The 26,374-nt window shown below is 39.0% G+C and overlaps 1 protein-coding gene across 1 annotated transcript in view; it reads left to right on the plus strand.

The window, feature by feature from the left end:
• Positions 1–26,374, plus strand: part of CTNND2 (catenin delta 2) — a 1,122,555-nt gene that overhangs the window by 406,446 nt on the left and 689,735 nt on the right. Inside the window, exon 3 of the mRNA XM_055555147.1 lies at positions 14,511–14,623. Within this exon, the coding sequence (XP_055411122.1) occupies positions 14,511–14,623 (113 nt within the window). The remainder of the gene's footprint in view (positions 1–14,510; positions 14,624–26,374) is intronic.

Raw genomic sequence — 26,374 nt, forward strand, 5'->3', positions numbered from 1 at the left:
TTTATTTTACTGAAACTGTTCTGGAAAGCTGCCTATGATTCCACTTTGGGGCACTGATTCCTGTCATTCGCTTTCTTGCTAGGTGACCCAGGGTGACACCATGGTCCTTTAAAACACTAATCTGTCAGTTTTGTAAACTTTCAAGGACAGCTCTTTGCCATAGTTTTTGACTTGTCGATGAGGTTTATATAGCTTTACAGTTGACATTGATTTGTTCCGTTCCATCTCGACATCAAGACTTGTTCTTCCCAGACTTATTGGATGCTTTGTTGTAAGCTTCCTATTATTACCCTGTCATCTGTTCCACCTTCCCTTCAGATTTGGCTTCTGAACCTGTCTCGGTGTGATGAAATTAGCGTCGCCCAGAGTTTGTGGCTATGAAGTCAACTCATTCATGTGAAAGGGGAATTAAAAGTGATGTGAGAAAAAAGGTCACCCAGGATCACTTGATAACATGAATCCTTGATGGATGCAGAGATGAGGACATCAGGGAGCAAAAATTCATCTACACAGTGGAAAACTCGTCTTTCATCTTTCCTGCAGAGATTCCAGCCAGAGAACAGAGAACAATTCCTAGACTCTGATCCTCTCCAAGGGGAACATCTGAGGACAACAGTATAAGTTGATAATGACTATAATTCCCTCTCTAATATTTCAAAACACTTGAGCAGTCATTTTGCTCCACTATTGCAAGCAGAGTCACTAAGTTGATGTCCTGAAAGCATGGAATCTTAGAGCCTGAGAACAAATAGCAGTGAGGGCTTCCCTGGTGGCTCAGTGGTGAAGAATTTGCCTGCCAATGCAGGAGACACAGGTTCGATCCCTGGTCTGGAAAGATTCTGCATGCCCCAGAGCAACTAATCCCATGCACCACAACTGGTGAGCCTGTGCTCTAGAGCCTGGGAGCCACAACTACTGAGCCCACAGTGCACATCCACTGAAGCCCACACACTCTAGAGCAGCTGCTGCTGCTGCTAAGTCGCTTCAGTCGTGTCCGACTCTGTGCGACCCCATAGATGGCAGCCCACCAGGCTCCTCTGTCCCTGGGATTCTCCAGGCAAACACTCTAGAGCTAGTGCTTCACAACAAGAGAAGTCACCACGATGAGAAGCCCACGCACCACAACTCGACAGTTGCCCTTTCTCAGCACAACTAGAGAAAAGCGTGCATTGCAACCAAGACCCAGCACACCCAAAAATAAATAAATTAAAAAAAAAAAAAGAAATAGCAGTGATCTTCCATTATCTCCTTTTTCATAAAAGTGATGTGATTGTGTTGATATCGGTGCTTCTAAAAACCAGGTCTCGTATGCAGAAAAGATGGCAAGACATGGGGGAGTGAAATATGCAGGGCATAGTGAGCCTCACAGAGAAGGCAATGGCACCCCACTCCAGTACTCTAGCCTGGAAAATCCCATGGATGGGGGAGCCTGGTAGGCTGCAGTCCATGGGGTCACTAAGACTCAGACATGACTGAGCGACTTAGCAGCAGCAGCAGCAGCAGCAGTGAGCCTCCGAATGAAAGAGACAATGTGCTGAGACTCCAGCAAGAGGCAGAGAGATATTAGGCAATGGATGTTAGTCTTGGATCTAGAGGATGGAAGAGATCAGGGGAGAGCAGAGATGTCTATCAGTTGAAGGGCTCATTGGATGGGCCAAGAGATCATCCAATAAAGCCCACAACAGGCACCAAAATGGGATGTAGAGGCAGAGCATCAGTCCCCAGGAAGGTTGATTCCTTTAGAAGATGCTCCTATAAAGGCCCCAGGCCTGGAAATGATTGCTAACTTTATTACTGACCCAGGAATTCTCTCAAAATAAGACTGGGTCTGGACCCAAACTGAAGAAGTAGGAAGCAGCAGGAAAGTTGACCACGTCTAGAGGTATCAGACTTCAGGCTTTCAGTCTTCCTCACAGGACTAGCACCTTTTGTGGCTCATCACTCGGTTTTCCCTCGTCATCTCACTTGGTTCAGGAGGGGCAAGCTTTCCTTGCGGACTCATTGAGGAGTGCCCTGGAGCCTCCACTGCGGCAGTTGTATGGATCAAAGCCCGTGCCCCTCACTACTCTCCACACTCATTCCTACCTCCATTCGTTAGCAAACATGAGCACTTGCGCTTTGCACAGCGGGACTGCTGTTGTGTGTCTCAGTGGGTCTGACCCTCAGTATTGTTTTCTCTTACTGGACGGGGTGTTGATAAAGAAGCCTGGATGCCTGAGCATGTATTGTTCACATAAATAGCCTTGGGATTGTTTCAGTTTCCCCTTCCCACTTCAGCACAGTCGGTTTGTATCTTACGTCCTTGGATTTCAGCAATCACATCAACACTGTTGTTGCTGTGTTGTTGTTTAGTCGCCAAGTCATGTCCGACTGTTTGTGACCCCATGGACTATGGCATGGCAGGCTCCTCTGTTCTCCACTACCTCCCAGAGTTTGCTCAAACTCATGTCCATTGAGTCGGTGATGCCATCCAACCATGTCATCCTCTGTCGTCTCCTTCTCCTCCTGCCTTCAGTCTTTCACAGCATCAGGGTCTTTTCCAGTGAGTCAGCTCTTCACATCAAGTGGCCAAAGGAGTGGAGCTTCAGCGTCAGCATCAGAACTTCCAATGAATATTCAAAATCAACAGTGGGAAACACCTTTGTTTTACACCATCCAGCATCTCATCCATCTTCTCTGTTCTCCATTTCTGTCCAATCTCTTTTCCAGGAATAAAATCTGACAAATGTAGTTTTGCTTAACGCTCTGTTCAGTCTAAATTTTTCCACTGTTTCAAACCTCACTTGTAGGATCCCAATTGAAAGTGTGCCACAATAGATAAAATATTTATTGAAGGAATTAATGAAACTGTGTGTAAGTGTTTTCTGATTTCACTTTTGAGGCTGAATTAGCTAAGCCCCTCAAGGGACATTACATGTTTTTATCCATTTAAAAATGTTTAATAAAATATTTAATTAAGTTAAATGAATTATTAAGTCAGGATCTTTAGGAAAAAGTTATAAAAGTATGTGATAATTTTTCTTATAAGAATCCTAATATAGTATGTGACTCAACAATGTGCTATTCTATTCCAGGAGAGAGAATCATTTAAATTTTACTCTTAATACATTTTAATGGACTTTGCTTTCATACATCCACTCCTTCTATAAAGTTTTATAATCTCCAAAACAAGATAATTTCCACCTGCTTGAGAGGTTAAGTTTCTCTGACAATACTTGCTTGTTCTTAAAACTTTTTTATCATAGGATGCCCTCTAATCCACCCATCAGCCTTTTTGCAGAGGAAGTACAGATGTGTTACAGTGTTGTGTTATTTTCAAGTGTAGAGCAAAGTGATTCAGTTATACATATGCTGTGCTCGGTCACTTCAGTCATGTCTGATTCTTTGAGACCCTATGGACTATAGCCCATCAGGTTCCTCTGTCCATGGGATTCTCTAGGCAAGAACACCAGTTCAGTTCAGTTCAGTTCAGTTGCTCAGTGGTGTCTGACTCTTTGCGACCCCATGAATTGCAGCACACCAGGCCTCCCTGTCCATCAGAGTAGGTTGTTATTCCCTTTTCCAAGGGATCTTCTTGACACAGGGATTGAAACTGAATCTTCTGCACTTTCCTGTATTGCAGGTGGATTCTTTACCCACTGAGCCACCTGGGAAGCCCAGTTACACATATACATGTGTATATATTTATACTCTGTCAGATTCCTTTCCATTATAGGTTATGACAGTTCCTTGTGCTGTACAATAAGTCTTTGTTGATTATATATTTTATACATAGTAGTTTGTATCTGTTAATCCCAGACTCCTAATTTATCCCCCCCCCTGCCCAGCCCTTCCTGTTTAGTAACCATAAATTTGATTTGTATGTATGTGAGTGTGTTTCTATTTTGCAAATAAAATTTCATTTGTAACAGTTATTTAGGCTTCACATAAAAGTGGTCTTGTGTGTATCTTTCTCTGTCTGATTTCACTTAGTATGATAATCTTTAAGTCTATAAACATTGCTGCAGATAGCATTATTTCATTGTTTTTTATGGATAGTAGTATTTCATGGTATATATTCTTATAATGTACATATATACACATACATATAAACATGCAGCACATCTTTGTCCATTCATCTGTCAGTGGACACTTAGTTTGATTCTGTGTCTCGGCTATTATAGGCAATGCTGCAGTGATCACCTACTGTTCTTAATTCCCATGAAATCCTAATTCCCCTGGACAGTTTCTAAATCACATTTTGGTGTTTTGTTTTTTTTTTTTAGAACTTTTATTTACTATAATTATTTTACAAAGAATTTAGTGTATTTGCATTTTTAAATACACATATTAATGTATATGATTTGATGAGTTTGGACATGTACCTACACCCAGGATACCATCACTACAATAAAAGTGAAAGTGAAAGTGAGGTCGCTCAGTTGTGTCAGACTCTTTGCGACCCCATGGACTGCCCTACCAGGTTCCTCAGTCCATGGGATTTTCCAGGCAAGAATACTAGAATGGGTTACCATTTCCTTCTCCACAATAAAAGTAATAAGCATATAAACATATCCATCACCTCAAAAAGTGTCCTGTGTCCCTCTGCCTTTTATGACGGGAAGGGGTGATAGAAACACAAAAAACGAGATATGCTCTATTAACAAAGTTTTAAGTTAATTTTAACACTATTGTTAAATATAGGCACTCTCAAGAGTTCAGCTTCTTGTTCAGCTTCTATAACTGAGACGTTATACCCTTGAACAACTTCCCATTTACCCCACTCCCTAGGCCCTGGCAACTACCATTCTATTTTCTGCTTCTGTAAGTTTGACTATTTTAGATACCTTATGTAAGTGGAATCATATAATTTTTCTTCTTTCTGTAGCTGACTTATTTCACTTAGCATAATGTCTTTCAGGTTCGTCCATGTTGTCACAAATAGTATAACTTTTTTCTTTTCTAAGGTCTTCCTTGGTAGCTCAGATAGTAAAGAATCTGCCTGCAATGCTGGAGACCCAGGTTTGATCCCTGGGTGGGAAAGATCCCCTGGAGAAGGAAATGGGAACCCACTGCAGTATTCTTGCCTGCAGAAATCTGTGGACAGAGGAGCCTGGAGGGCTACAATCTATGAGGCTGCAAAGAGTTGGACTTGACTGAACAACTAAGTCTTTCACAGCCGAGTAATGTTGCCTTATATGTGTATGCCACATTTTCCTTACCCATTTGTCTCTGGGACATTAGAGTTACTTCCCTATCTTGGCTACTGTGACTGATGCTGCAATGAATATGGGAGTCCTGGTATCTCCTTTAGATCCTAATTTCATTTCTTTTGGATGTTTACCCAGGAGTGGGATTGTCAGATCATATGGTAGTTCTGTTTTCAGTTTTTTTAAGGAACCTCCATACCATTTTACATTTCCATCAACAGTGTGCAGTTTCTCTACATCCTTGCTAGTACTTGATATCTTTTGCCCTTTGATACTCACCATCCCAGCAGTTATGAGATAATTTAATACTGTGGTTTTGATTTGTATTTCCTTGACAGTAGTGATGTTGAACTGCCTTTTTTTAATATACCTGTTAGCCATTTGTGTGTTTTCCTTGGAGAAATGGCTTTTCAAATGCTTTACCCATTTTCTAACTGGTTTCTTTTCTTTTTTTAGCTACTGAGTTGTATGAGTTCCTTATTTACTTTAGAAATTAACCCCTTTAAATATTTTCTACCGTCCTGTAGATTGCCTTTTCATTCTCTTGGCTATTTCCTCTGCTGAAAGGAAAAGTAACTTTTTCATTTGATTTAGTCCTACTTGTCTGTTTTTGCTTTTGTCTCCTGTGTTTTTGGTATATCATCTTTTATAGCCCAATTTATATCACCATTTCTCCCCTGAAACTTCCCAGGAGAAGGCCATCTTACTGGCCTTGTTACTCTTGTATTTTTTTTGCTGGTATCTCTTGTTCCTCTACCCTTCAAATCCAGATAAGCTTCAAAGAGCTTTCTTCACTGTTCTTTTCATATCTCTTTACAGTCTCACCTTCACTGAATTAACTTAATCTCACATTATTCACTTACAACCAATACTACACATTTCACTGAATATATCTACGTTTATTTTTCCCATTAGGATACCCACCAGGCCTTATTAGCAATGTCCCTCTCTTGAATGCTCTTTCATCTCAAAGTATCTAATACCAGGAAATATTCAGTCCTGGGAGGTCTGTTCTCCCTCCAGATATCAAAATGAGTTAGAACTGGGAAAGGTTATCTTTCTACCCACATCACAAGGTGAGTACCTCCCACTGGAATAGAAGCTCCTTCTTGGGGTGATGATGCCCTGGAGGATACTGTAGATGCCTGTAGACCATAGGAGTGCTCCAAGTTTGAGAGCTCCTCAGCTGTAGCTCAGAGAAGGCAATGGCACCCCGCTCCAGTACTCTTGCCTAGAAAATCCCATGGGCGGAGGAGCCTGGTGGGCTGCAGTCCATGGGGTCACGAAGAGTCGGACACGACTGAGCCACTTCACTTTCACTTTTCATTTTCATGCATTGGAGAAGGAAATGGCAACCCACTCCAGTGTTCTTGCCTGGAGAATCCCAGGGACGGGGGAGCCTGGTGGGCTGCTGTCTATGGGGTCACACAGAGTCTGACACGACTGAAGTGACTTAGCAGCTGCAGCAGCAGCAGCCTCTGTAGCTCTTCTAGTTACCAATTCTAAGGTCAGTTTTCAGTTCCAAGCATGAAACTACAGTAGGACCAGTTCCATTGAGAGTTTCCATCCCCAACAATATGCTGTGGCAAAAACAGCCCTTCCTTAGGTGCTTGGGTTGGAATAAAGTAGAAATGACTATAAAATAAGTGACAATGCAGTAAGGCATTTCGGAACCCAATCTCTAAAATTTATACAAATAAAAACTATTTAAATCAGTAAATGTGAAAGTTAATGAACCTCATAGTTTATACTGACATCATATGTCTTCTCTACATTATAGATGGCTGTGGTCTCTGGAACAAAATAATTGACAGTACTGGGAATATTTAGACCATCCAATATTAATTATTTCATTCAACTTCTCTCTTCTCTATATCCAGATCTCCTAAAACATCATCTTTGATCTCATTCTCTTTCCTACTTTTGAAAGAAGAATTTATTTCCTGGACAAGGCTAATCCTTTGATCTTAATTACCTCAGTGTTTTTGTAAAGAAAGAAAGAAAAGAAAGAAAGAGCAGTTTTGTCATATTTATACAAGGACTTCCCTGGTAGCTCAGCTCATAAAGAATCTGCCTGCAGTACAGGAGACTCAGATTTGATTCCTGGGTTGGGAAGATCCCCTGGAGAAGGGATAGGCTACTCACTCCAGTATTCCTGGTCTTTCCTGGTGGCTCAGCTGGTTAAGAATACACCTGCAATGTGGGAGACCTGGGTTCCATCCCTGGGTTGGGAAGGTCCCCTGGAGAAGGGAATGGCTACCCATTCCAGTATTCTGGCCTGGAGAATTCCATAGACTGTGTGGTCCATGGGGTCACAAAGAGTCTTACACAACTGAATGACTTTCACTTTCCCTTTCCCCCTATACAAGGCAATACATGTAAAGCACTTAGCTCAGTGCAGATACATTTATTTAATATATATTTATTGAGACTCTATGATGTCCCAGGACTGTCCTAGATATGATATACAATGGCAGCTCAGCAGGAGATGTTTCCTCCTTATATGCTGACTAGTAATGCAATCAGTAGTAAGTCCTCAATGAATATTTTTCCTCCAGTTTTATTATTATTTTTATCTTATTTTAATAATAAAATATAGAATTTTAGATGCAGAAGAGAAACCTCCTCCTTCCTTGAAGATCTTGATATATAGTATGTATTCCATAGAAAAACACAGAAGGAAAATTCACTTAATTCCTTGTTTCACATATGCAATGACAAAGTAAACATTTATGGGAGGGACATCTTTTAAAAGGCATTGAATTGATTCAATTTCCTAAATGGAGAAAATGCCATTTCAATTAAAAAGTCATGCAGTCAAAAGGAAAAAATAACCCAAAATTAGCTCTATTTTTAATAATGTAGTAGTGAGCAATATTTAAGAAAATGGGTAAAAACTTAACTATTTAGCTGTTTAGTAATATGTTTAATATGAATTTTTAATACAATAGGAAAAAAGCATTTACAAATCATGCATGATGGAATAATAGTTAATTCTTAAAAGCATTTCAGCTAAGAAAGTAACAGTGCCTAGAAATACCTTCCCACCTAAAACAACAACAAAAAATATCTATGTACAAACAAATTAGGAAAACCAGTTTTCAAAACACTGAACTTTAAGCAATGAAGGACAGTGATTCTTTAAAAAAAATTATTGAAGTATATTAGATATATATGTATATTCTTTTTCAGATTATTTTCCCTTGTACATTATTACAAAATATTGAATATAGTTGCCTGTGCAGCAGGTCACTGTTGGTTAACTATTTTATATATTATAGCATGTATGGTTATGAATGTGTGAGTGTATGTGTGAAAGAAACAAAACTCTATAAGACAACTTTTATTTCTCAAAAATGCATTGTGTGTATGTTACCAAAACCTATATTTGTGTGTGTGTGTATGTGTGTGTGCGTGTATGCATTATATATATAGATTATGTATAAGGCATCCCAGGTGGCACTGGCATAATTATTAAGAATCATCCTACCAGTGCAAGAGACACAAGAGACAAGGATTCAGTTCCTGGGTCAGGAAGATATAGATGCATTATATATATAGATTGTGTTTGTGTGTGTATATATATATATTTATATACATATGTGTATATATTTATTGTTTTATATACATATATAAATCATTTTGCTAAGAACCTGAACCTAACACAATATTGTAAATTAATTATGTGCTTAGTTGCTCAGTCGTGTCTGACTCTTTGCAACCCCATGGACTATAGCCCACCAGGATCCTCCATCCATGGGGATTCTCCAGGCAAGAATACTGGAGTGGGTTATGCCCTCCTCATAATATATAATAATAGAGCTTTATTACTTATACAAGAATGGCAAATACATGACATGTATTATTTCCTGTCAATACAATACATGTGTGTGCTTAGTGGCTCAGTCGTGTCTAACTCTTTGTGACCCCATGGGGTGTAGCCCACCAGGCTCCTCTGTCCATGAAATTCTCCAGGCAAGGATACTCGAGTGAGTTTCCATCCCCTCCTCCAGGGCATCTTCCCAACCCCAGGATCAAACCCAGGTCTCCCGCATTGCAGGTGGATTCTTTACCATCTGAGCCATCTAGGACTTCAGTTAAAAAAAAAAAAAAAAAAGATTCTTAAGAGACAAAAGCAAATGTGGTGAGCCTTACAATTGCCCTGGCTTACTGCCTTGAGAGAATTTCCCTGCAGCGGTGGAGAAAGGGGGACCTGGGCAGAGCCCTGAGGACTCCCTGAGCTGGGGAGAAGGTACTGAGGGTCTAGGGAGTAAAGGTGGCTGGAATTTGCAGGGAAAATAGGAAAAAGGTGATTCCTGCACAGAAAGAAAATCCTTGAGATCCGTCGAGGGTCCCCTTCAACTATGCAGCAGAGAACTGAGAAGCCCGTGTACTTGCGGGAACCACCAGAGAGCAGGGGAAGAACTAACCTGAAAGGATGGTCGGGAATAGTGCCTGGTGCTCACAATGGGACCAGAAATACATGCTTACACCCTCCAGCCAAGCTGGGAAATCCCATAATTCACAGACCATTGAGTACACAGAAAGGTCTGCCTAGGTAGGGTAGAGTAATTAACTCTGGACTAAATGATGCTCTGTTTCCTTAACAAGTCTTAAATACCAGACTCAGATGTATCAAATTAGTTCCAAGTAGCTTCACCGTGTCCCAGAACAGAGCTTAAGGCATTTTCAGGAATATGAAGATGCCCAAAACACAACAGGGTAAAATTCAAAATGTATTATGTTCCATCAAAGATCACATGTGCAGAGAAGTGAAAATGGGGCCCATGCTGAGGAGAAAAATCAATCAGTTGAAACTGACACAGATGCTAGAATTAGCAAATCAGGATAGTAAAATATTTTTTATGTGTGTATTCCATATGTTCGTGAATTGGGACATGGAAGATATAAGAAATACCCAAATTAAAGTTCTAGAGATCTTTAATTCATTAGTGTCTAAGATGAAGAATATACTCCATGGGATTGATGGTAGATTAGACATCACAGAAGAAGGGATCAGTTAGCTTGAAAACACCAATAAAACTGAACAATGTGAAACACAAATAAAAAAAAAACTTTTAAAAGTGGAAAAAGGAATCCATAACTGTGGGACAATTCCAAATGGCCTAATGTACACTTAATTTTAATCAACAAAGGAGAGCATATAATGGGTAAGAAAAAAAAAAAATTTTGAAGAGCTAATGGCTGAAAAAGTTCCATATTTGATAGAAACTATAAATTCACAGACCCAAGAAACCAAATGAACCCCAAGTATAGGAAACCCAAAGAAAGCTGCTTGCAAAGAACTTTATAAGGAGTTATTCAACACTGGTGGTAAAGAGAAAGTCTCAAGCGGAGTCAGAACAAAAAAGACACTATATTCAAAGACGTGAAGGTAGGAAATGCCATAGTTTTGCATTGTTTTGTTAGAAACACTAAGTGCAAGAGAAGACAGTGAAACAAACCTGTCTTTCAAAGATGAGGGCAAAATGAAAACTTCATTAGGTATAAATCAGAAATAATTCATCACTGAAGGAACCACATTACAAGAAATATTAAAAGAAGTCTTTCTGACAGAAGAAAAATGATACCAGATGGAAATAAATCTATACAGATGAAGAGCACTGGATATTGTGACTGTAAGTTTGGAAGGCAGCTTGCATGAAACAAAGTCTCCTAATACCCTCCACCCATAAAAATGGTGTGAAAAAGTATATGAGTAGTGAGGCCACAGTCTCCAGCAAGCACACCCAAGATTAATGTTTATTCTATTAGAAACCCAGGAAGGTTTATAAATCCTGGTTCAGATTGTCTTGCCATATTAGAGACTCATCAAGAAAAACAAGTGTGAGGACTCAGACAATAAAATTATAAATGAAAGAGAAGTTACAACTGACATCACAGAAACAAGAGGCTTATAAGCGACTACTACAAGCAACTACATGCCAATAAAATGGACAACCTGGAAGAAATGGACAAGTTCTTAGAAAAGTACAGCTGTCCAAGACTGAACGAGGAAGAAATAAAAATGTGAACCAACCAATCACAAGTAATGAAACTGTGATTAAAGACCTTTCAACAAAGTCCAAGATTGAATGACATTACAGGCAAATTCTATTAAAAATTTAGAGAGGCGCTAACACGTATCTTCTCAAATTCTTCCTCCAAATCACAGAGGAAGGAACACTTCCAAACTCATTCTATGAGGCCAGAGTTACTCTGATACCAAAAGCAGACAAAGATATAGCAAAAAAAAAAAAATATATATATATATATAGGCCATTATCGCTGATGAACATAAACACAAAAATCCTCAACAAAATACTAGCAAACAGAATCCAACAACACGTGAAAAGGATCATGCATCATGATCCAGTAGGATTTATCCCAAGGATGTAAGGATTATTTGATATATGCCACAGTCAATGTGATAAACCATATTAAAAAACTGATGAATCAAAATCATAGTATCATCTCAATAGATGCAGAAAAAACTTTTGTCAAAACTTGAGACTCATTTTTTATAAAACTCTCCAGAAAGTGGGCACAGAGTGGGCACCTACTGCAACATCATAAAAGCTATATATGATATATACACTGCAAACATCATTCTCAATGATGAAAAATTGAAAGCATTTCCTCTAAGATTATAAGGATGTCCATTCTTAGCACCATAATTCATTATACTTTTGGAAATCCTAGACACAGCAATCAGAGAATAAAAAGAAATAAAAGGAGTCCAAATTGGAAAGAAGTAAAGCTGTCACTGTTTGTAGATGATGTAATATTATACATAGAAAATCCTGAAAATGCTGCCAGAAAATTATTAGAGTTCATCAATAAATCTGGTGAAGTTGCAGGGTACAAAAGTAATGCACATAAATGTCTTGCATTTCTATCCACTAACAACAAGAGATTAGAAACAGAAATTAAGGAAACAATTCCATTTACCATCACAATGAAAAGAATAAAATATCTCAGAATAAACCTACTGAAGGGGGCAAAAGACGTGTACTTAGAAAACTATAAGATGCTGATGAAAGAAATGGAAGATGACACAGATGGTGAGGCACCCTGTTTTTGGATTGGAAGAGCCAATATTGCAAAAAAGACTGTACTACCCAAAGCAATCTACTGATTCAATGCAATATCTATCAAATTACCAATGACATTTTTCATCGAACTAGAACAAAAATATTATAAAATTTGTATGGAACCACAGAAGACACTGAATAGACAAAGCAGTCGAGAAAGAAAAATGAAAGGAACTGGAGGAATTGGATGTCCTGATTTCAGACTATACTACAAAGCTATGGTAATCAAGAGAGTATGGCACTGGCACAACAAGAAGAAATACAGAAGAGTGAAATAGGATAGAAAGCCAGAGATAACCCCACACACTTATGGTCACCTAGTCTATGATAAGGGAGTAAAGAATATACAATGAAGAAAAGACAGTCTCTTCAATAAGTGGTGCTGGGAAAACTGGACAGCTACATGTAAAAGAATGAAATTAGAACACTCCCTAACACCATACACCAAAATAAACTCAAAATGGATCACAGACCTAAATGTAGAACAGGATACTATTAAAACTCTTACAGGTAAACATAGACAGAATATTCTTTGATATAAATCACAGCAAGCTCATTTTTATCCACCTCCTATAATAATAAAAACAATAATAAACAAATGAGAACTAATTTAATTTAAAAGCTTTTGCATAGCAAAAGAAGCCATGAACAAAACAAAATCAGCTGTCAAAATGGGAGAAAATATTTGCAAATATTTGGTAACTGTGGGGAAGGGAGAGGGGGAGGGTCACCATAGAAGTTGTTTAGTCCCTAAGTCTTGTTTGACTCTTTTGTGACCCCATGGACTATAGCCTACCAAGCTCCTTGGTTAATGGGATTTTCCAGGCAAGAATACTAGAGTGGTTTGCCAGACTGAGGGACTGAACTCACATCTCCTGCAGGTGAATTCTTTACCACTGAGCTACCTGGGAAGCCCCCACTATTCGGGTAGGGGATTTTAAAGTGGGATTGTGTGAAAAAGTGTAAACTACTAAAAAAATAAAGAAACCATTGCCATTGCAAAACCAAAGTAAAAACAAATAAAATAAAGATGAAATAAAAAAATCTGCTCTTGTAGAAAAGAGCAAGGGTATTTTTAATATATTTAGAGGACACATAAGGTCCTACTCTTTAAAGATTTCACTCTAGAGCATCCCATGGTAGCAAATAAAATGAACTCATCTTTTCTGGGAAGACAAAGCCCTGTAATGTAGGGAGTTTTAGTTCTCCCAAATTGACCCCCACCCTGTTTTTCAGTATTTTTCAGCATTCTTAAAAGTTTTCTGATCCCCAAAATGCAAATGTGCAAATAATTTGTTTTTTAAAAGAAGTTAATTGTGATATTGTGAAAACCTTTTCTGAATTTTTTAAGATAAAATAAGTAATTTGCTATAATTATGTTTATTAAAAAACTGAAGTATATGGAAAAATAAAACATAAAGATTAAAATATGATATAAGAGTCCTGTAGTTGAAACAGTCAAAATCCTTGGTGTACTGAATGAAGCATTTTTCATTAAAAGTAATCTTTGCACAGTGGGTTTTAGGTAGCTTTATAGAAACATTCTTCCTTGATTCCGTTGACTGTTTTATAAGGTGATGTATCAAGTACTGCAAAGGTTATTCACTTCCTAGTTCACCACGTAATTAGACCTTTGTAATTAGAATCATTGTCCTTGTTGTTCTACTGAAATGTAAAGAATGAAACACAAAGCTTTAAAAGCATTATTTTCCTTCATCTGTAATATGTAAGTAACATGAAGATGAAATTAGTATATTGAGACAACTAGATGGCCAGTAGGAACTAAACTCAATACTCCAAATCATATAAAAATAGTTTCTTTATTATGGGTTTCACTTTTTGTGACAGGAGTATTAATATCTGTTGGGTACTGGACATTTGCCAGACATACCACAGGCTTATTCTTCATGGTCAGTATCTCATTTAATCTTCACCTCAACCTAATAAGTGTTGTAAACCCATTTTACAGGTAATGTAACTAATCTTTAGAAAAACTGAACAGCTCATTCAAGGCCCTGAAACTGACAGGTTCCAGGACTGTGATATGAACTCAGGGTTCTCTAAAATTCTCATCCTTCTTCAAGCCCTCATCAGCAACCTCTGCTTCTGAAATTGGACGTCCTGAAAAAAAAATCCTAGTTTTCCCCTTGACCATCCTGTCTTCTTGGTCTGATTTCCACTTTCTGTATAGCTGATGGAATTTATCTTTTTGGTGGTTTTATTTCAGGAATTACAGTTTGAAAGGCTGACCCGAGAACTGGAGGCAGAACGCCAGATCGTCGCCAGCCAACTGGAGCGATGCAAGCTTGGATCGGAGACGGGCAGCATGAGCAGCGTCAGGTACTGGGCACTCTGCTCCTCGGGGCTGGGCTTTGCTTTGCCAGTGGAAGGAAACTGTGGTGTTTATCTTCTCCTTACAAGCCTAGCAGTGGCATTAGAACACTCAGTCAGATGTTGCAAAGGAATCGTAACCGACCTGATTTAAGATGTTCAAAAGGTGTCCGAAGTGATTTGTGCTTGAATCTCTTTTCACAAAATGCACACTTTCCCTGAATGCAAAGTACATGTTGTTTTACATAAAAAGGAGGCTTTGCATTTAGTGAGTTTGCTGGAAATGAGGAGATGATATGTCACCTCCGTTTGGTTCTTTTTTTTTTCTGAATGATTAAGAGTTGCAGGTTCTGGAAACGAAAGAGAGAATGTTTTGATCTAACTTGCATTGTTTGCTAATATACAATGCTACAGTATAAAATTGCTCCTCAAACATCAACTGCACATGCAATTTCTGTGTGTGAAAACATTTCGTAGATAGAATGATTATTCAATTACGGGTTGGTATGAGATTATGAAATATTTAAAAACAAGCCTTAGTCACTTGACCACAAAATAAATTATCTGCCTAAGGACCATGTTTCCATATTTAAAAATAGAAGTGTGTATGTGAAAGAAACATAAATAAAGCTCTATAAGATGACTTTTATTTCTAAAAGTGCATTGTACTTTCTTGTCATGTTGTTCTATATTATGGTTTTGACATGCTACATTTCCAACTGTATCTTCTCTCTTGAGAACCCTGCCATACTCTTTGGCCTTCTGTTCAACTGCATTGTTGGTTACATCACTCACCCACAGTCCATTGTTGAGAACTGGTCACATGGCCCCTTTGTAAATGGAAATGGGCAGGGATTCCTAGTCTTGGGGTCTATGGCCACTCTGCCCAGGAAGCAGAAACGTGAGTTTAAAAGTCTTAACCAACTACGGCCACAAGGAATGAAAACATCCTTGAGTCCATTTGCTCTAAAATATTCTATCACTGTAAGGTTTATTTGTAGTTGGAATGTTTTCTTGTTAGAGCCTCCTGCCATTAGTCTTTTAACATTGTTCTTTTCTTTGTTCAACAATGATTACCGTTCAAAGGAAATCATTGCACCATTTGTTGTTAGACTAAATTACTCTGAAATATCATTTTCAATTGCATTTGGGGTGTGTGAAAGCATATCAGCTTCGGCATCTGAGCACCTAAGCGATGTAGAGCTGCAGATACAGATCCATTGTGATCTCTTCAACTCCTCATAGATTTGTCTGAACATCAAAATTAACTAAAGCAGGATGGACAAGAAAAAGAAGTAATTTGTGTCCACTTGAAATTGTTTTCAGAAGGTTGGCCGGTTGAAGATGTTGAGGTTAAAGTGTGGAGAAAAATAATATTTGTAAATGTGTATTCGATTTAATACAGGGGTTTGTATATATCGGAGGAGCTTTTTTCAGTGGTGAACATCACCTGAGAAGCTAAGTCTGTCAGGATTTTCAGGTCCATAAACACTGTCAAACTGACATCTGCATCTTCATTTGTTTTGAAACCCATTGTTTCACTACTGGTCAGATCACCTTTTCCATTTAGTTCAGTTCAGTTCAGTCAGTCACATCCAACTCTTTGTGACCCCATGAATTGCAGCACGCCAGGCCTCCCTGTCCATCCTCCAACTCCTGGAGTTTACTCAGACTCATGTCATCAAGTCAGTGATGCCATCCAACCATCTCATCCTCTGTCATCCCCTTCTCCTCCCACCTTCAATCTTTCCCAGCATCAGGGTCTTTTCCAATGAGTCAGTTCTTCGCATCAGGTGGCCAAAGTATTGGAGTTTCAGCTTCAGCATCAGTCCTTCTAATGAACACCCAGGACTGATCTCCTTTAGGATGGACTGATTGGATCTCCTTGCAGTCCAAGGGACTCTCAAGAGTCTTCTCCAACACCACAGTTCAATTTCCATTCATATCCCTGATATTTCTGTGTGATACTTTTGCGTATTCTCCATCTTGTGTTTTGTTTCATCCACCACTAGCCCTTGGTAGCAGCAGGTCTGGGGGACCATGCTGTGTCCTGTGTCTTAATTTCCAACTGCTGATTGGATCAGAAATGGATATCTGACCCGAGGGTGACTCATCCAGTAAGCGGCCTATAAGAAATCAGTCTTGCACTCTTGAGAATGTGAACTAGGTGCCCCCGAATCTCTGTTACCTAATGGATTGTGCTAGGAAACGGTTGCCATGTGGATTGGGTGCTGGTGGAGGAATCTACGGTAATACAAAGTGAATACGGTAATACAGGAATCTACGGTAATACAGAGTGAATACGGTAATACAGGAATCTACGGTAATACAGAATCCTACAGAGAGAGACTATGGTTCCTGGTAGTCAGAGACCAGGTTAGTTCCCATTAGGGACTGGCTGCATTTAGATGTTGCATCCATGAGATTACCTTTTAAATTCCTAAAATCTTTTCTCCTCCTTCATTTGATTTGATTGAGTTGATAATTTTTCTGAGGTCTAGTATTTCACAAATAGAATACATCAGTGAACTACCAAAGTAGACAGAAAAATTACCCCATGACAACTTGTGATCGTTTATACTGTATCTTGTATTCCTATCTCAGCCTGTGATAATCAATCATTCTTTATTAAATATATATTAAATAATAGTGCTTATTGCAGATGACATCTAATTATTTTTCCTTGCTATATAACTATATATAGCAATATGTCTTCTTCAAGCTTGATTATTTTATATTTTGAAAATGTCTAATGTATGAATCAGCATTTGAATAATATAAGCGATTTACTGATATTTCACTGGAGGCAATCCAATACTTCCACTGTTCTTTTTTTTTTTTTTTGTCATAACCTAGTTGTTTGCTCAACTTCAGAAATGCACTTTTAACAATTCAAGTCTTTATTAAGGGTGATAGACTAACCTAGTTAGCACATCAAAGGGAATGTTTAAAAATAAATGAAATAGAATGTAAACAATTTTTGAAAGAGGAGAACAGGCAAAGAAATCTGTGATGTTGTTTCCTACTTCTTGGGGATACTAGGAGGGGTAAGAGAGTTTCTTAGAGGAAATGAAACAAAATCAAAATTGTTTTCAGATTTTTTTTTTTACATAAATGGTAAAAGTGACATAAATATAGTTTGGTTCTCCTCTGCCTTTATTGGTGTTAGGAAATTGCTCCGTCTAACTCCTAAGGCCTCTTTCCTGGTAGATACATTGACAATTTAAACTTAATGAAAAGATGTTGTTAGTATGCATTTATAACAGCCAACTCGGTTGTGTTGTTGTTGTTTACTCACTAAGTAGCATCCGACTGTTTGTGATCCCATGGACTGTAGCCTCCCAGACTCCTCTGTCCAAGGGATTTCCCAGGTAAGAACACTGAGGTGTTGCCATTTCCTTCTCTAGGAGATCTTCCCATCCCAGGGATTTTACCTACATGTCCCCCTGGCAGGTGGAGTCTTTACCACTGATCCATGTTGGAATCCCATAACAGCCAACTTTATAGTAGTCAATCAAATTATAAATCATGAATGAGGGTGCTGAAAATTTGGAGAATCTGGAGATAACTATTGTTGCAGCAAAGCAACTTCTGCATCCTTGTATCTAGAGTATACGTCTGCAAATAGGAACATTGTGATGTCTGAAACTCTTCACAGACTTTTCTATGTACCTTATCACCTTCCTCTCTCAGCTTTCCTCACTGGATTCAGTCCAAACCTTTCCAAACTGTTGGATCCTTCTCTCTCCTACCACTTGAAAGTTTCCATACCTTCTCCCTAATTCCCCAGAACCATGCAGTTCTGAGTCAGGAATGTGATTTATATAGAGGTGGGCTTTTATTTAGGATCATGACCAAATCCTTCTTGCTAATAGCCCACTTCTGCCCTCTGGTCAGTCACAGCTATTTGTTTCTCACCCACTCCTCAGGCTGAGACCTGTTGAGTTGGTCTTAGTTTGGCTGCCATAGGAGCCCACAGGTCCCCTGCCAGGGTGGGGCCTTGCAGTGTTCTTGCACAGGACCTGCCTGTGCCCATGCCCTTGTCGTATCATTCATAGACCCCTGGAGCAGCATTTTAACTTATCTCTTTGCCTGCATCTTGCCCAGATCCATCCTCCATGTAGTATGAGACTGAACTGCATAACACCTAGATTAGAATCATGTCTGTGAAGGACCCATCCTCACTTCTGCAATTCCATAAATACACCACCTTCCCATCTTACATGGCCATAGGTATGTGATCCCTTCCATCTAGAATAATCGACCTCTTTCACCTGGTCACCTGCTCCTATGGATCTAATTACCCAGCATAGGGCTCACATTCTTTTGAATGTCTTTTTGATCAGTTCAGATTGGGCCAGGTGTCCCTTCCTTTGGAAATCATTGGAATCATTGACAAAGTTTTGGAGATGGGACTCTATTAACCCTTCTAGAAATTCCTTGCCAATGAATGTTTTGGCTTTCAGTCAGAGCACATGGGGGATTTTCTCAAGTGCTACTGAAAGTTTGACAGATGTCTACTTAAATTTAAAACAGATGTCTACTCATATCCCTTGATTCTCATGGGCAGGCAGAACATAATGGGAGAGAAATCAAATTCAAATAATAGTTGGGTCTATCTTATGTTCAGTTCAGTTCAGTTGCTCAGTCATGCCTGACTCTTTGAGACCCCATAAATCGCAGCATGCCAGGCCTCCCTGTTCATCACCAATTGCCGGAGTTCACCCAAATTCATGTCCGTTGAGTCGGTGATGCCATCCAACCATCTCATCCTCTGTCGTCCCCTTCTTTCCTGCCCTCAATCTTTCCCAGCATCAGGGTCTTTTCAAATGAGTCAGCTCTTTGCATCAGGTGGCCAAAGTATTGGAGTTTCAGCTTCAATACCAGTCCTTAAATGACATCCAGGACTGATCTCCTTAGGATGGACTGGTTGGATCTCCATGCAGGCCAAGGGACTCTTGAGAGTCTTCTCCAACACCACACTTCAAATGCATCAATTCTTTGGTGCTCAGCTTTCTTTATAGTCCAACTCTCACATCCATACATGACCATGGGAAAAACCATAGCCTTGACTAGATGGACCTTTGTTGACAAAGTGATGTCTCTGCTTTTTAATATGCTGTCTAGGTTGGTCATAACTTTCCTTCCAAGGAGCAAGCATCTTTTAATTTCATGGCTGCAATCACCATCTGCAGTTATTTTGGAGCCCAGAAAAATAAAGTCAGCCACTGTTTCCACTGTTTCCCCATCTATTTCCCATGAAGTGATGGGACCAGATGCCATGATCTTCGTTTTCTGAATGTTGAGCTTTAAGCCAACTTTTTCACTCTCCTCTTTCACTTTCATCAAGAGGCTCTTTAGTTCTTCTTCACTTTCTGCCATAAGGGTGGTGTCATCTGCATATCTGAGGTTATTGATATTTCTCCGGGCAATCTTGATTCCAGCTTGTGCTTCTTCCAGCCCAGCGTTTCTCATGATGTACTCTGCATATATGTTAAATAAGCAGGGTGACAATATACATCCGTGATGTAGTCCTTTTCCTATTTGGAACCAGTCTGTTGTTCCAAGTCCAGTTCTAACTGTTGCTTCCTGACCTGCATACAGGTTTCTCAAGAGGCAGGTCAGGTGGTCTGGTATTCCTATTTCTTTCAGAATTTTCCACAGTTTATTGTGATCCACAGAGTCAAAGGCTTTGGCATAGTCAATAAAGCAGAAATAGATGTTTTTCTGGAATTCTCTTGCTTTTTCGATGATCCAGCAGATGTTGGCAATTTGATCTCTGGTTCCTCTGCCTTTTCATCTTATAAACTCTTATTAACTCTTTCTAAAGGAGACTTGACCCTTAGAAGACATGATGATGATGAATTATGACAATGATCTAGATCAGAGATAAAGGAAGTCAAATTTCAAAGCTGGAGAGATTTAACACATGATAGCTTCTCCTTTGCTGGCTTTAAAGATGGACCTAAAGATTTTAATAGCAACTCATGGGGCTTCTAGATACTGAGAGTGATCCCCAACTGACAGTCAGTAAGGAGAAGGGGACCTCAGTCTTAGAACCAAAAGGAATTGAATTCAGCTCATTGCCTGAATGAACATGGAAGTATATTATTGCCCAAAACATCCAGAAAGGAAAGTAGGCCTGCAGAAATTCTGATGATGACCTTGTGAGAACCTGAACAGAGGATCCAACCATGCCATGCCTAAGCTTCACAAAACCCACAAAGCTGTTAACTTAAAAAAAAAACTGTGTTGTTCTAAGCTACTCGGTTTGTGGTAATTTTCTATGCAGTAATAGAAAATAAATAAAATGCTTTTCAATTGATGATTTTATATATATTAGAAGAAGCTAAATTATGAAAAATTTTAGAGAAAATAAATTTTATTTTGTAACCAGCTGTATTCCATTCAAAGGTTTCATTCTGTAGCTAGCTTTATTTTTCATACATATGTGCTTGCATTTGGATTCACATATTAAAATAATCTGTAGCTTTGACTCTAAGAAGTAGATTTGAATGTGGAGTGATGTCATTTTTCACTGTAGAATAAGGACAACTAGTAAACCAATCGTCTTTAGCCTTGTTATTTTTATAGTATAGATGCCCAAGACTCTGAGTGGAGTAATATATATTTAAAAAGACAAAATATAATATATATATATGTGAAGAATGCTAGTTCCACATAAGAAGATGCTCTTTCTTTCCAGCAGATGAACTATTGAGTTTCTTGCAAACAAATTTTTCAAAAGTCAGACCCGTTTTGGAGATTAGGAAACAAAAAGAATTAATGTTATAGAAATTTTCAAAGGTCATTCTCTTCATTAGCCAACTTTTCTGAGCCAATATGCCAGCAATTCTATAAACAGAGTCTAAAAGTCTCTTCCAGATGTACAAAGAAGTCTTATTTTGGAGAAGTCTTATTTTAGAGAAATAAGCTGATCTGGTTAAATTAAATAGCGGTGAAGAAATTTAAGTCAAGTAGTCACATACTTTTTGTCAGAATGAAATGTATTTATTTAAAAATATTCACTGAGGTTTCTTAAGTAAAGAAATCATATATGAACATAATGGTTTCTCAAACAAAGTAAGACATATACATTTTCTTAGTATCCTGTAGGATATGATATTGAAACAAGTAGTACCATTTTTAAAGAAGAAGTATGCCAAAATATTTCATTTTTGAAACCAGACATATTAAATAATTAAATAAGTACTTAATGTTTTTCAAATAAAGTTTTTTTTCAAAGTATGTAGATGTGTGTGTATGTATGTGCATGCTCACACTCAGTTGTGTCTGACGCTTTGCAACCCCATGGACTGTAGCCCTCCAGGCTCCCCTGTCCATGGGATTTTCCAAGCAAGAATACTGGAGTGGGTTTCCATTTCCTTCTCCAGGGGATCTTCCAGGGATCAATCCCGCGTCTCCTGCATTGGTAGGCAGATTCTTTACTACTGTGCCACGTGGAAAGCCCTTTTAGATGTTTCTGTACAGACACATAGGACTTCCCATGTGGTGCTAGTGGTAAAGAACCTGCCTGCCAATGTGGGAGACATAAGAGATGAGGGTTTGACCCCTGGGTTGGGAAGATCTGCTGGAGGAGAGCATGATAACCTATTTCAGTATTCTTGCCTGGAGAATCCCATGGACAGAGGAGCCTGACGGGCTACAGTCCATAGTGTTTCAGAGTTGGACACAACTGAAGCGACTTAGCATGCATATATACATACACATACTCCTCAATAGTCATGTAGCCAATAGTAAAGATTACTCAAAATCATAAGATTCTAGATTCTTACCACCCATGAATACTTTTGCCAGTAAATTAAAAAGTATCTTTTGAATAACTTTTCATTTTTAAGAATTTAAATTTTTTAAGTTAAATGCTGCTGCTGCTGCTAAGTCGCTTCAGTCGTGTCCGACTCTGTGTGACCCCATAGACAGCAGCCCACCAGGCTCCCCTGTCTCTGGGATTCTTCAGGTAAGAACACTGGAGTGGGTTGCCATTGCAGTTTTATATTAAAAATCTAGACAAAAGCTGCTGCCTCTTCCTCCACTACACTGAGACTTTGTGAGCCTCCTCAGCCTACTAGAAGTAGATGCTGGGCCTCACCTCTAAGTAATTCCCCAAGGGCAGAGCCTCTGAGTGTATGGCAAAGCAGTGGCCAGCACATGATAACAGTTCAGTCAATGCTAAATGAATAAAAATGAATGAATATACAGTACTTCCATTACTGTTATTCTCATTCTTGTGTTTTTTTTTTTTTTTTTTGGCAAACTACCAGTCTTTCTAATTTATACACGTTTTCATCTCTATACTGTACACATCAAATATTATATGTAATGCTGGCCTTGCCAGATCAGGATATTATATTTCAAAATTCATTCTAGTTTTGTTGTTGTTCAGTAGCTCAGTCATGTCCAATTCTCTGTAACCCCATGGACTGCAGCATGCCAGGCTTCCCTGTCTTTCACTATCTCCTGGAGTTTGCTCAAACTCATGTCCATTGAGTCAGTGATGCTATCTAACCATCTCATCCTCTGTTGCCCCCTTCTCCTCCTGCCCTCAATATTCCCCAGCATCAGGGTCTTTTCCAATGAGTTGCTCTTCCCACCAGGTGGCCAAAGTACTGGAGCTTCAGCTTTAACAGCAGTCCTTCCAATGAATATTCAGGGTTGATTACATTTAGGATTGACTAGTATGATCTCCTTGCAGTCCAAGGGACTCTCAAGAGTCTTCTCCAGCACCACAGTTTGAAAGCATCAAAAGCATTCTAGTTAGTTTTCACATTAAAATTGTGCCCTGGTATCCAAGGTCTGTTGGTTTGGTGTCCTCTGTCCTATGGAACTGTGGTTGATTTTATTCTCGTATTTTCACTCTCTTCTGAAGATGATGATAATGGTGATAATTTCAACAATAATTATGTGGTATTTGTGGAGTAATTTCTGTAGGCCAGATCCAATATTAAGAGGTTTATATAGGTCATGCCATTTACTCCTAGTTAATCCTATGCTTTAATAAGTCTCATTAATATCTCATTTTGTAGATGAGAACACTGAGATTCAGAGTGAGAAAGGTGCTTTCTCAACTCCAACAGGTTGTCACCAGATATTGATTTTGAAGCCAGGTATCTTTTTATTATTTTTTATTTATTTTCGGCTGTGCTGGGTCTTCCTTGTTGCAGAGAATAGAGGCTACTCTTCCTTGCAGTGTGCACGCTTCACACTGTGGGGGCTTCTCTTGTTGCCGATCACGGGCTCTAGAGTGCTAACTCAGTGGTTGTAGCTCATGGGTTTAATTGCCCTGTGGGATGTGGAATCTTCCTGGACCAGGGGATGGAATCCATGTCCCCTGCATTGCTAGATGGGTTCTTATCCACTGTGCCACCAGGGAAGTCTGAACCCAAGTATCTTCACTCCTCCAAGCACACATTCAAACTGCCTCACTGTAATGCTGTTATTGTGCCTTAAATGGTATCTTGAATTATTCTGTAAAAAAGCCTTCTAAATGTCTCCAGTCCATTTTCACCCTAGAGATAAAACATCTTTGGACTTATTTTCTGCTGCTTCCCACGTCCCCTCCCAATGATTGTAGCAGTTGTGAAGTTCTTCATCTGAATGTGTTTCTGATTTTATTCTTACATAATAGTATATTGTGTGCTCAGTCCCTCAGTCGTGTCCAACTTTTTGTCACACTATGGATTGCAGCCCACCAAGTCCCTGCATCCATGGGATTTTCCCAGAAAGTTTACTGGAGTGGGTTCCCATTTCCTTCTCTAGGGGATCTTCCCGACCCAAGAATCAAACGTGAGTCTCCTGTATCTCCTGCATTGCAGGAGGATTCCTTACTGCTGAGCCACATGGGAACCAATAGTATATATTATCTTTGCCTTTAAATGCATCTAAAATAACTCTTCAGTATTCTCTTGCAAATTGCCAGTGGACAAATTATAAAAAGTCTATAAAACACTAGTTATCACATTGTGTTAGTTTGTTCAGACTACTATAAGTGAATGCCATACATGAGTAGCGTATAAACAACACAAATTTATTTCTCACACGTCTGGAGACTGGGAAGCACAAAACCAAAGCACAGGCAAATCCATTGTTTGGCAGGAACCTACTTCCTGGGCCATAGTCTTCATGCTGTGGCATCACATAATGAAAGGGACAAGGGAGCTCTCCGGGGTCTTCTCCACAAGGGCACTAACCCCTTTCATGAAGGCTCCATCCTCATGATCTCACCTCCTAATACCATTGTATTAGGGATTCGGTTTCACCATAAAACGTGACTTTTGGGTGAACACAAACATTCACTCTATAGTACAATTAAACACATTGTTCTAGATTTCTGTGGAATAAGCAATAGTCAAGTGTCTTCAGAATTCTATGTAGATCCTAAAAATATTTAATAGTTATCAATATTTGATGTATGTCTTAGGGCACCTCCTGTATCTTTTTTTTTTAATTGAAGGATAATTGCTTTATAGAATTTTGTTGTTTTCTGTCAAACCTCAACATGAATCTGCTGTGGGTATACATATGTCCCCTCCTTTTTGAACCTCCTTCCGATCTCCCTCCCCATCCCACCCTCTAGGTTGATATAGAGCCCCTGTTTGAGTTTCCTGAGACATAGAGCAAATTCCCATTGGCTATCTATTTAACATATGGTAATGTAAGTTTCCATGTTACTCTCTCCATACATCTCACCCTCTCCTCACCTCTCCCCATGTCCATAACTCTATTCTCTATGTTTGTTTCTCTACTGCTGCCCTACAAATAAATTCTTCAGTATCATTTTTCTGTATTCTGTATATATGCATTAGCATATGATATTTATTTCTCTCTTTCTGTGTTACTTCACTCATATAATAGGCTCTAGGTTCTTTCACCTCATTAGAACTGACTCAAGCGTGTTCCTTTTTATGGCTGATTGATATTCCATTGTGTATATATACCACAACTTCTTTATCCATTCATTTGTCAGTGGACATCTAGGTTGCTTACATGTTCTAGCTCTTGTAAATAGTGCTGCAATGAACACTGGGACATATGTGTCTTTTTCAATTTTGGTTTCCTTAGGGTATATGCCTAGGAGTGGGATTGCTGGGTCATATGGTAGCTTTATTCCTAGTTTTTTAAGGAATCCCCATACTGTCTTCCATAGTGGCTGTATCAATTTACAGTCCCACCAAGTGCAAGAGTGTTCCCTTTTCTCCACATCTTCTCCAGCATTTATTGTTTGTAGACTTTCTGGTGATGGCCATTCTGACTGGTGTGAGATGATGTCTCATTGTAGTTTTGATTTGCATTTCTCTAAGGACGTGAGTCTGGGTGAACTCCGGGAGTTGGCGATGGACAGGGAGGCCTGGCATGCTGTGATTCTTGGGGTTGCAAAGAGTCGGACACAGCTGAGCGACTGAACTGAACTGAATAATGAGGGATGTTGAGAATTTTTTCATGTGTTTGTTAGCCATCTGTATGTCTGTTTAGGTCTTTTTCCCACTTTTTGATTGGATTGTTTGTTTTTCTGGTATTGAGTTGTATGAGCTGCTTGTATATTTTGGAAATTAATCCTTTGTCAGTTGTTTAATTTGCTATTATTTTCTCCCATCCTGAGGGTTGTCTTTTCACCTTGCTCATAGTTTCCTTTGCTATGCAAAAGCTTTAAAGTTTGATAAGGTCCCACTTGTTTACATTTGTTTTTATTTTCATTAATCTAGGAGGTGAGCCATAGAGGATCTTGCTTTGATTTGACAAAGG

Source organism: Bubalus kerabau, chromosome 18 (genome assembly GCF_029407905.1).
Source record: "Bubalus kerabau isolate K-KA32 ecotype Philippines breed swamp buffalo chromosome 18, PCC_UOA_SB_1v2, whole genome shotgun sequence".
Classification (NCBI taxonomy): Eukaryota; Metazoa; Chordata; class Mammalia; order Artiodactyla; family Bovidae; genus Bubalus; species Bubalus kerabau.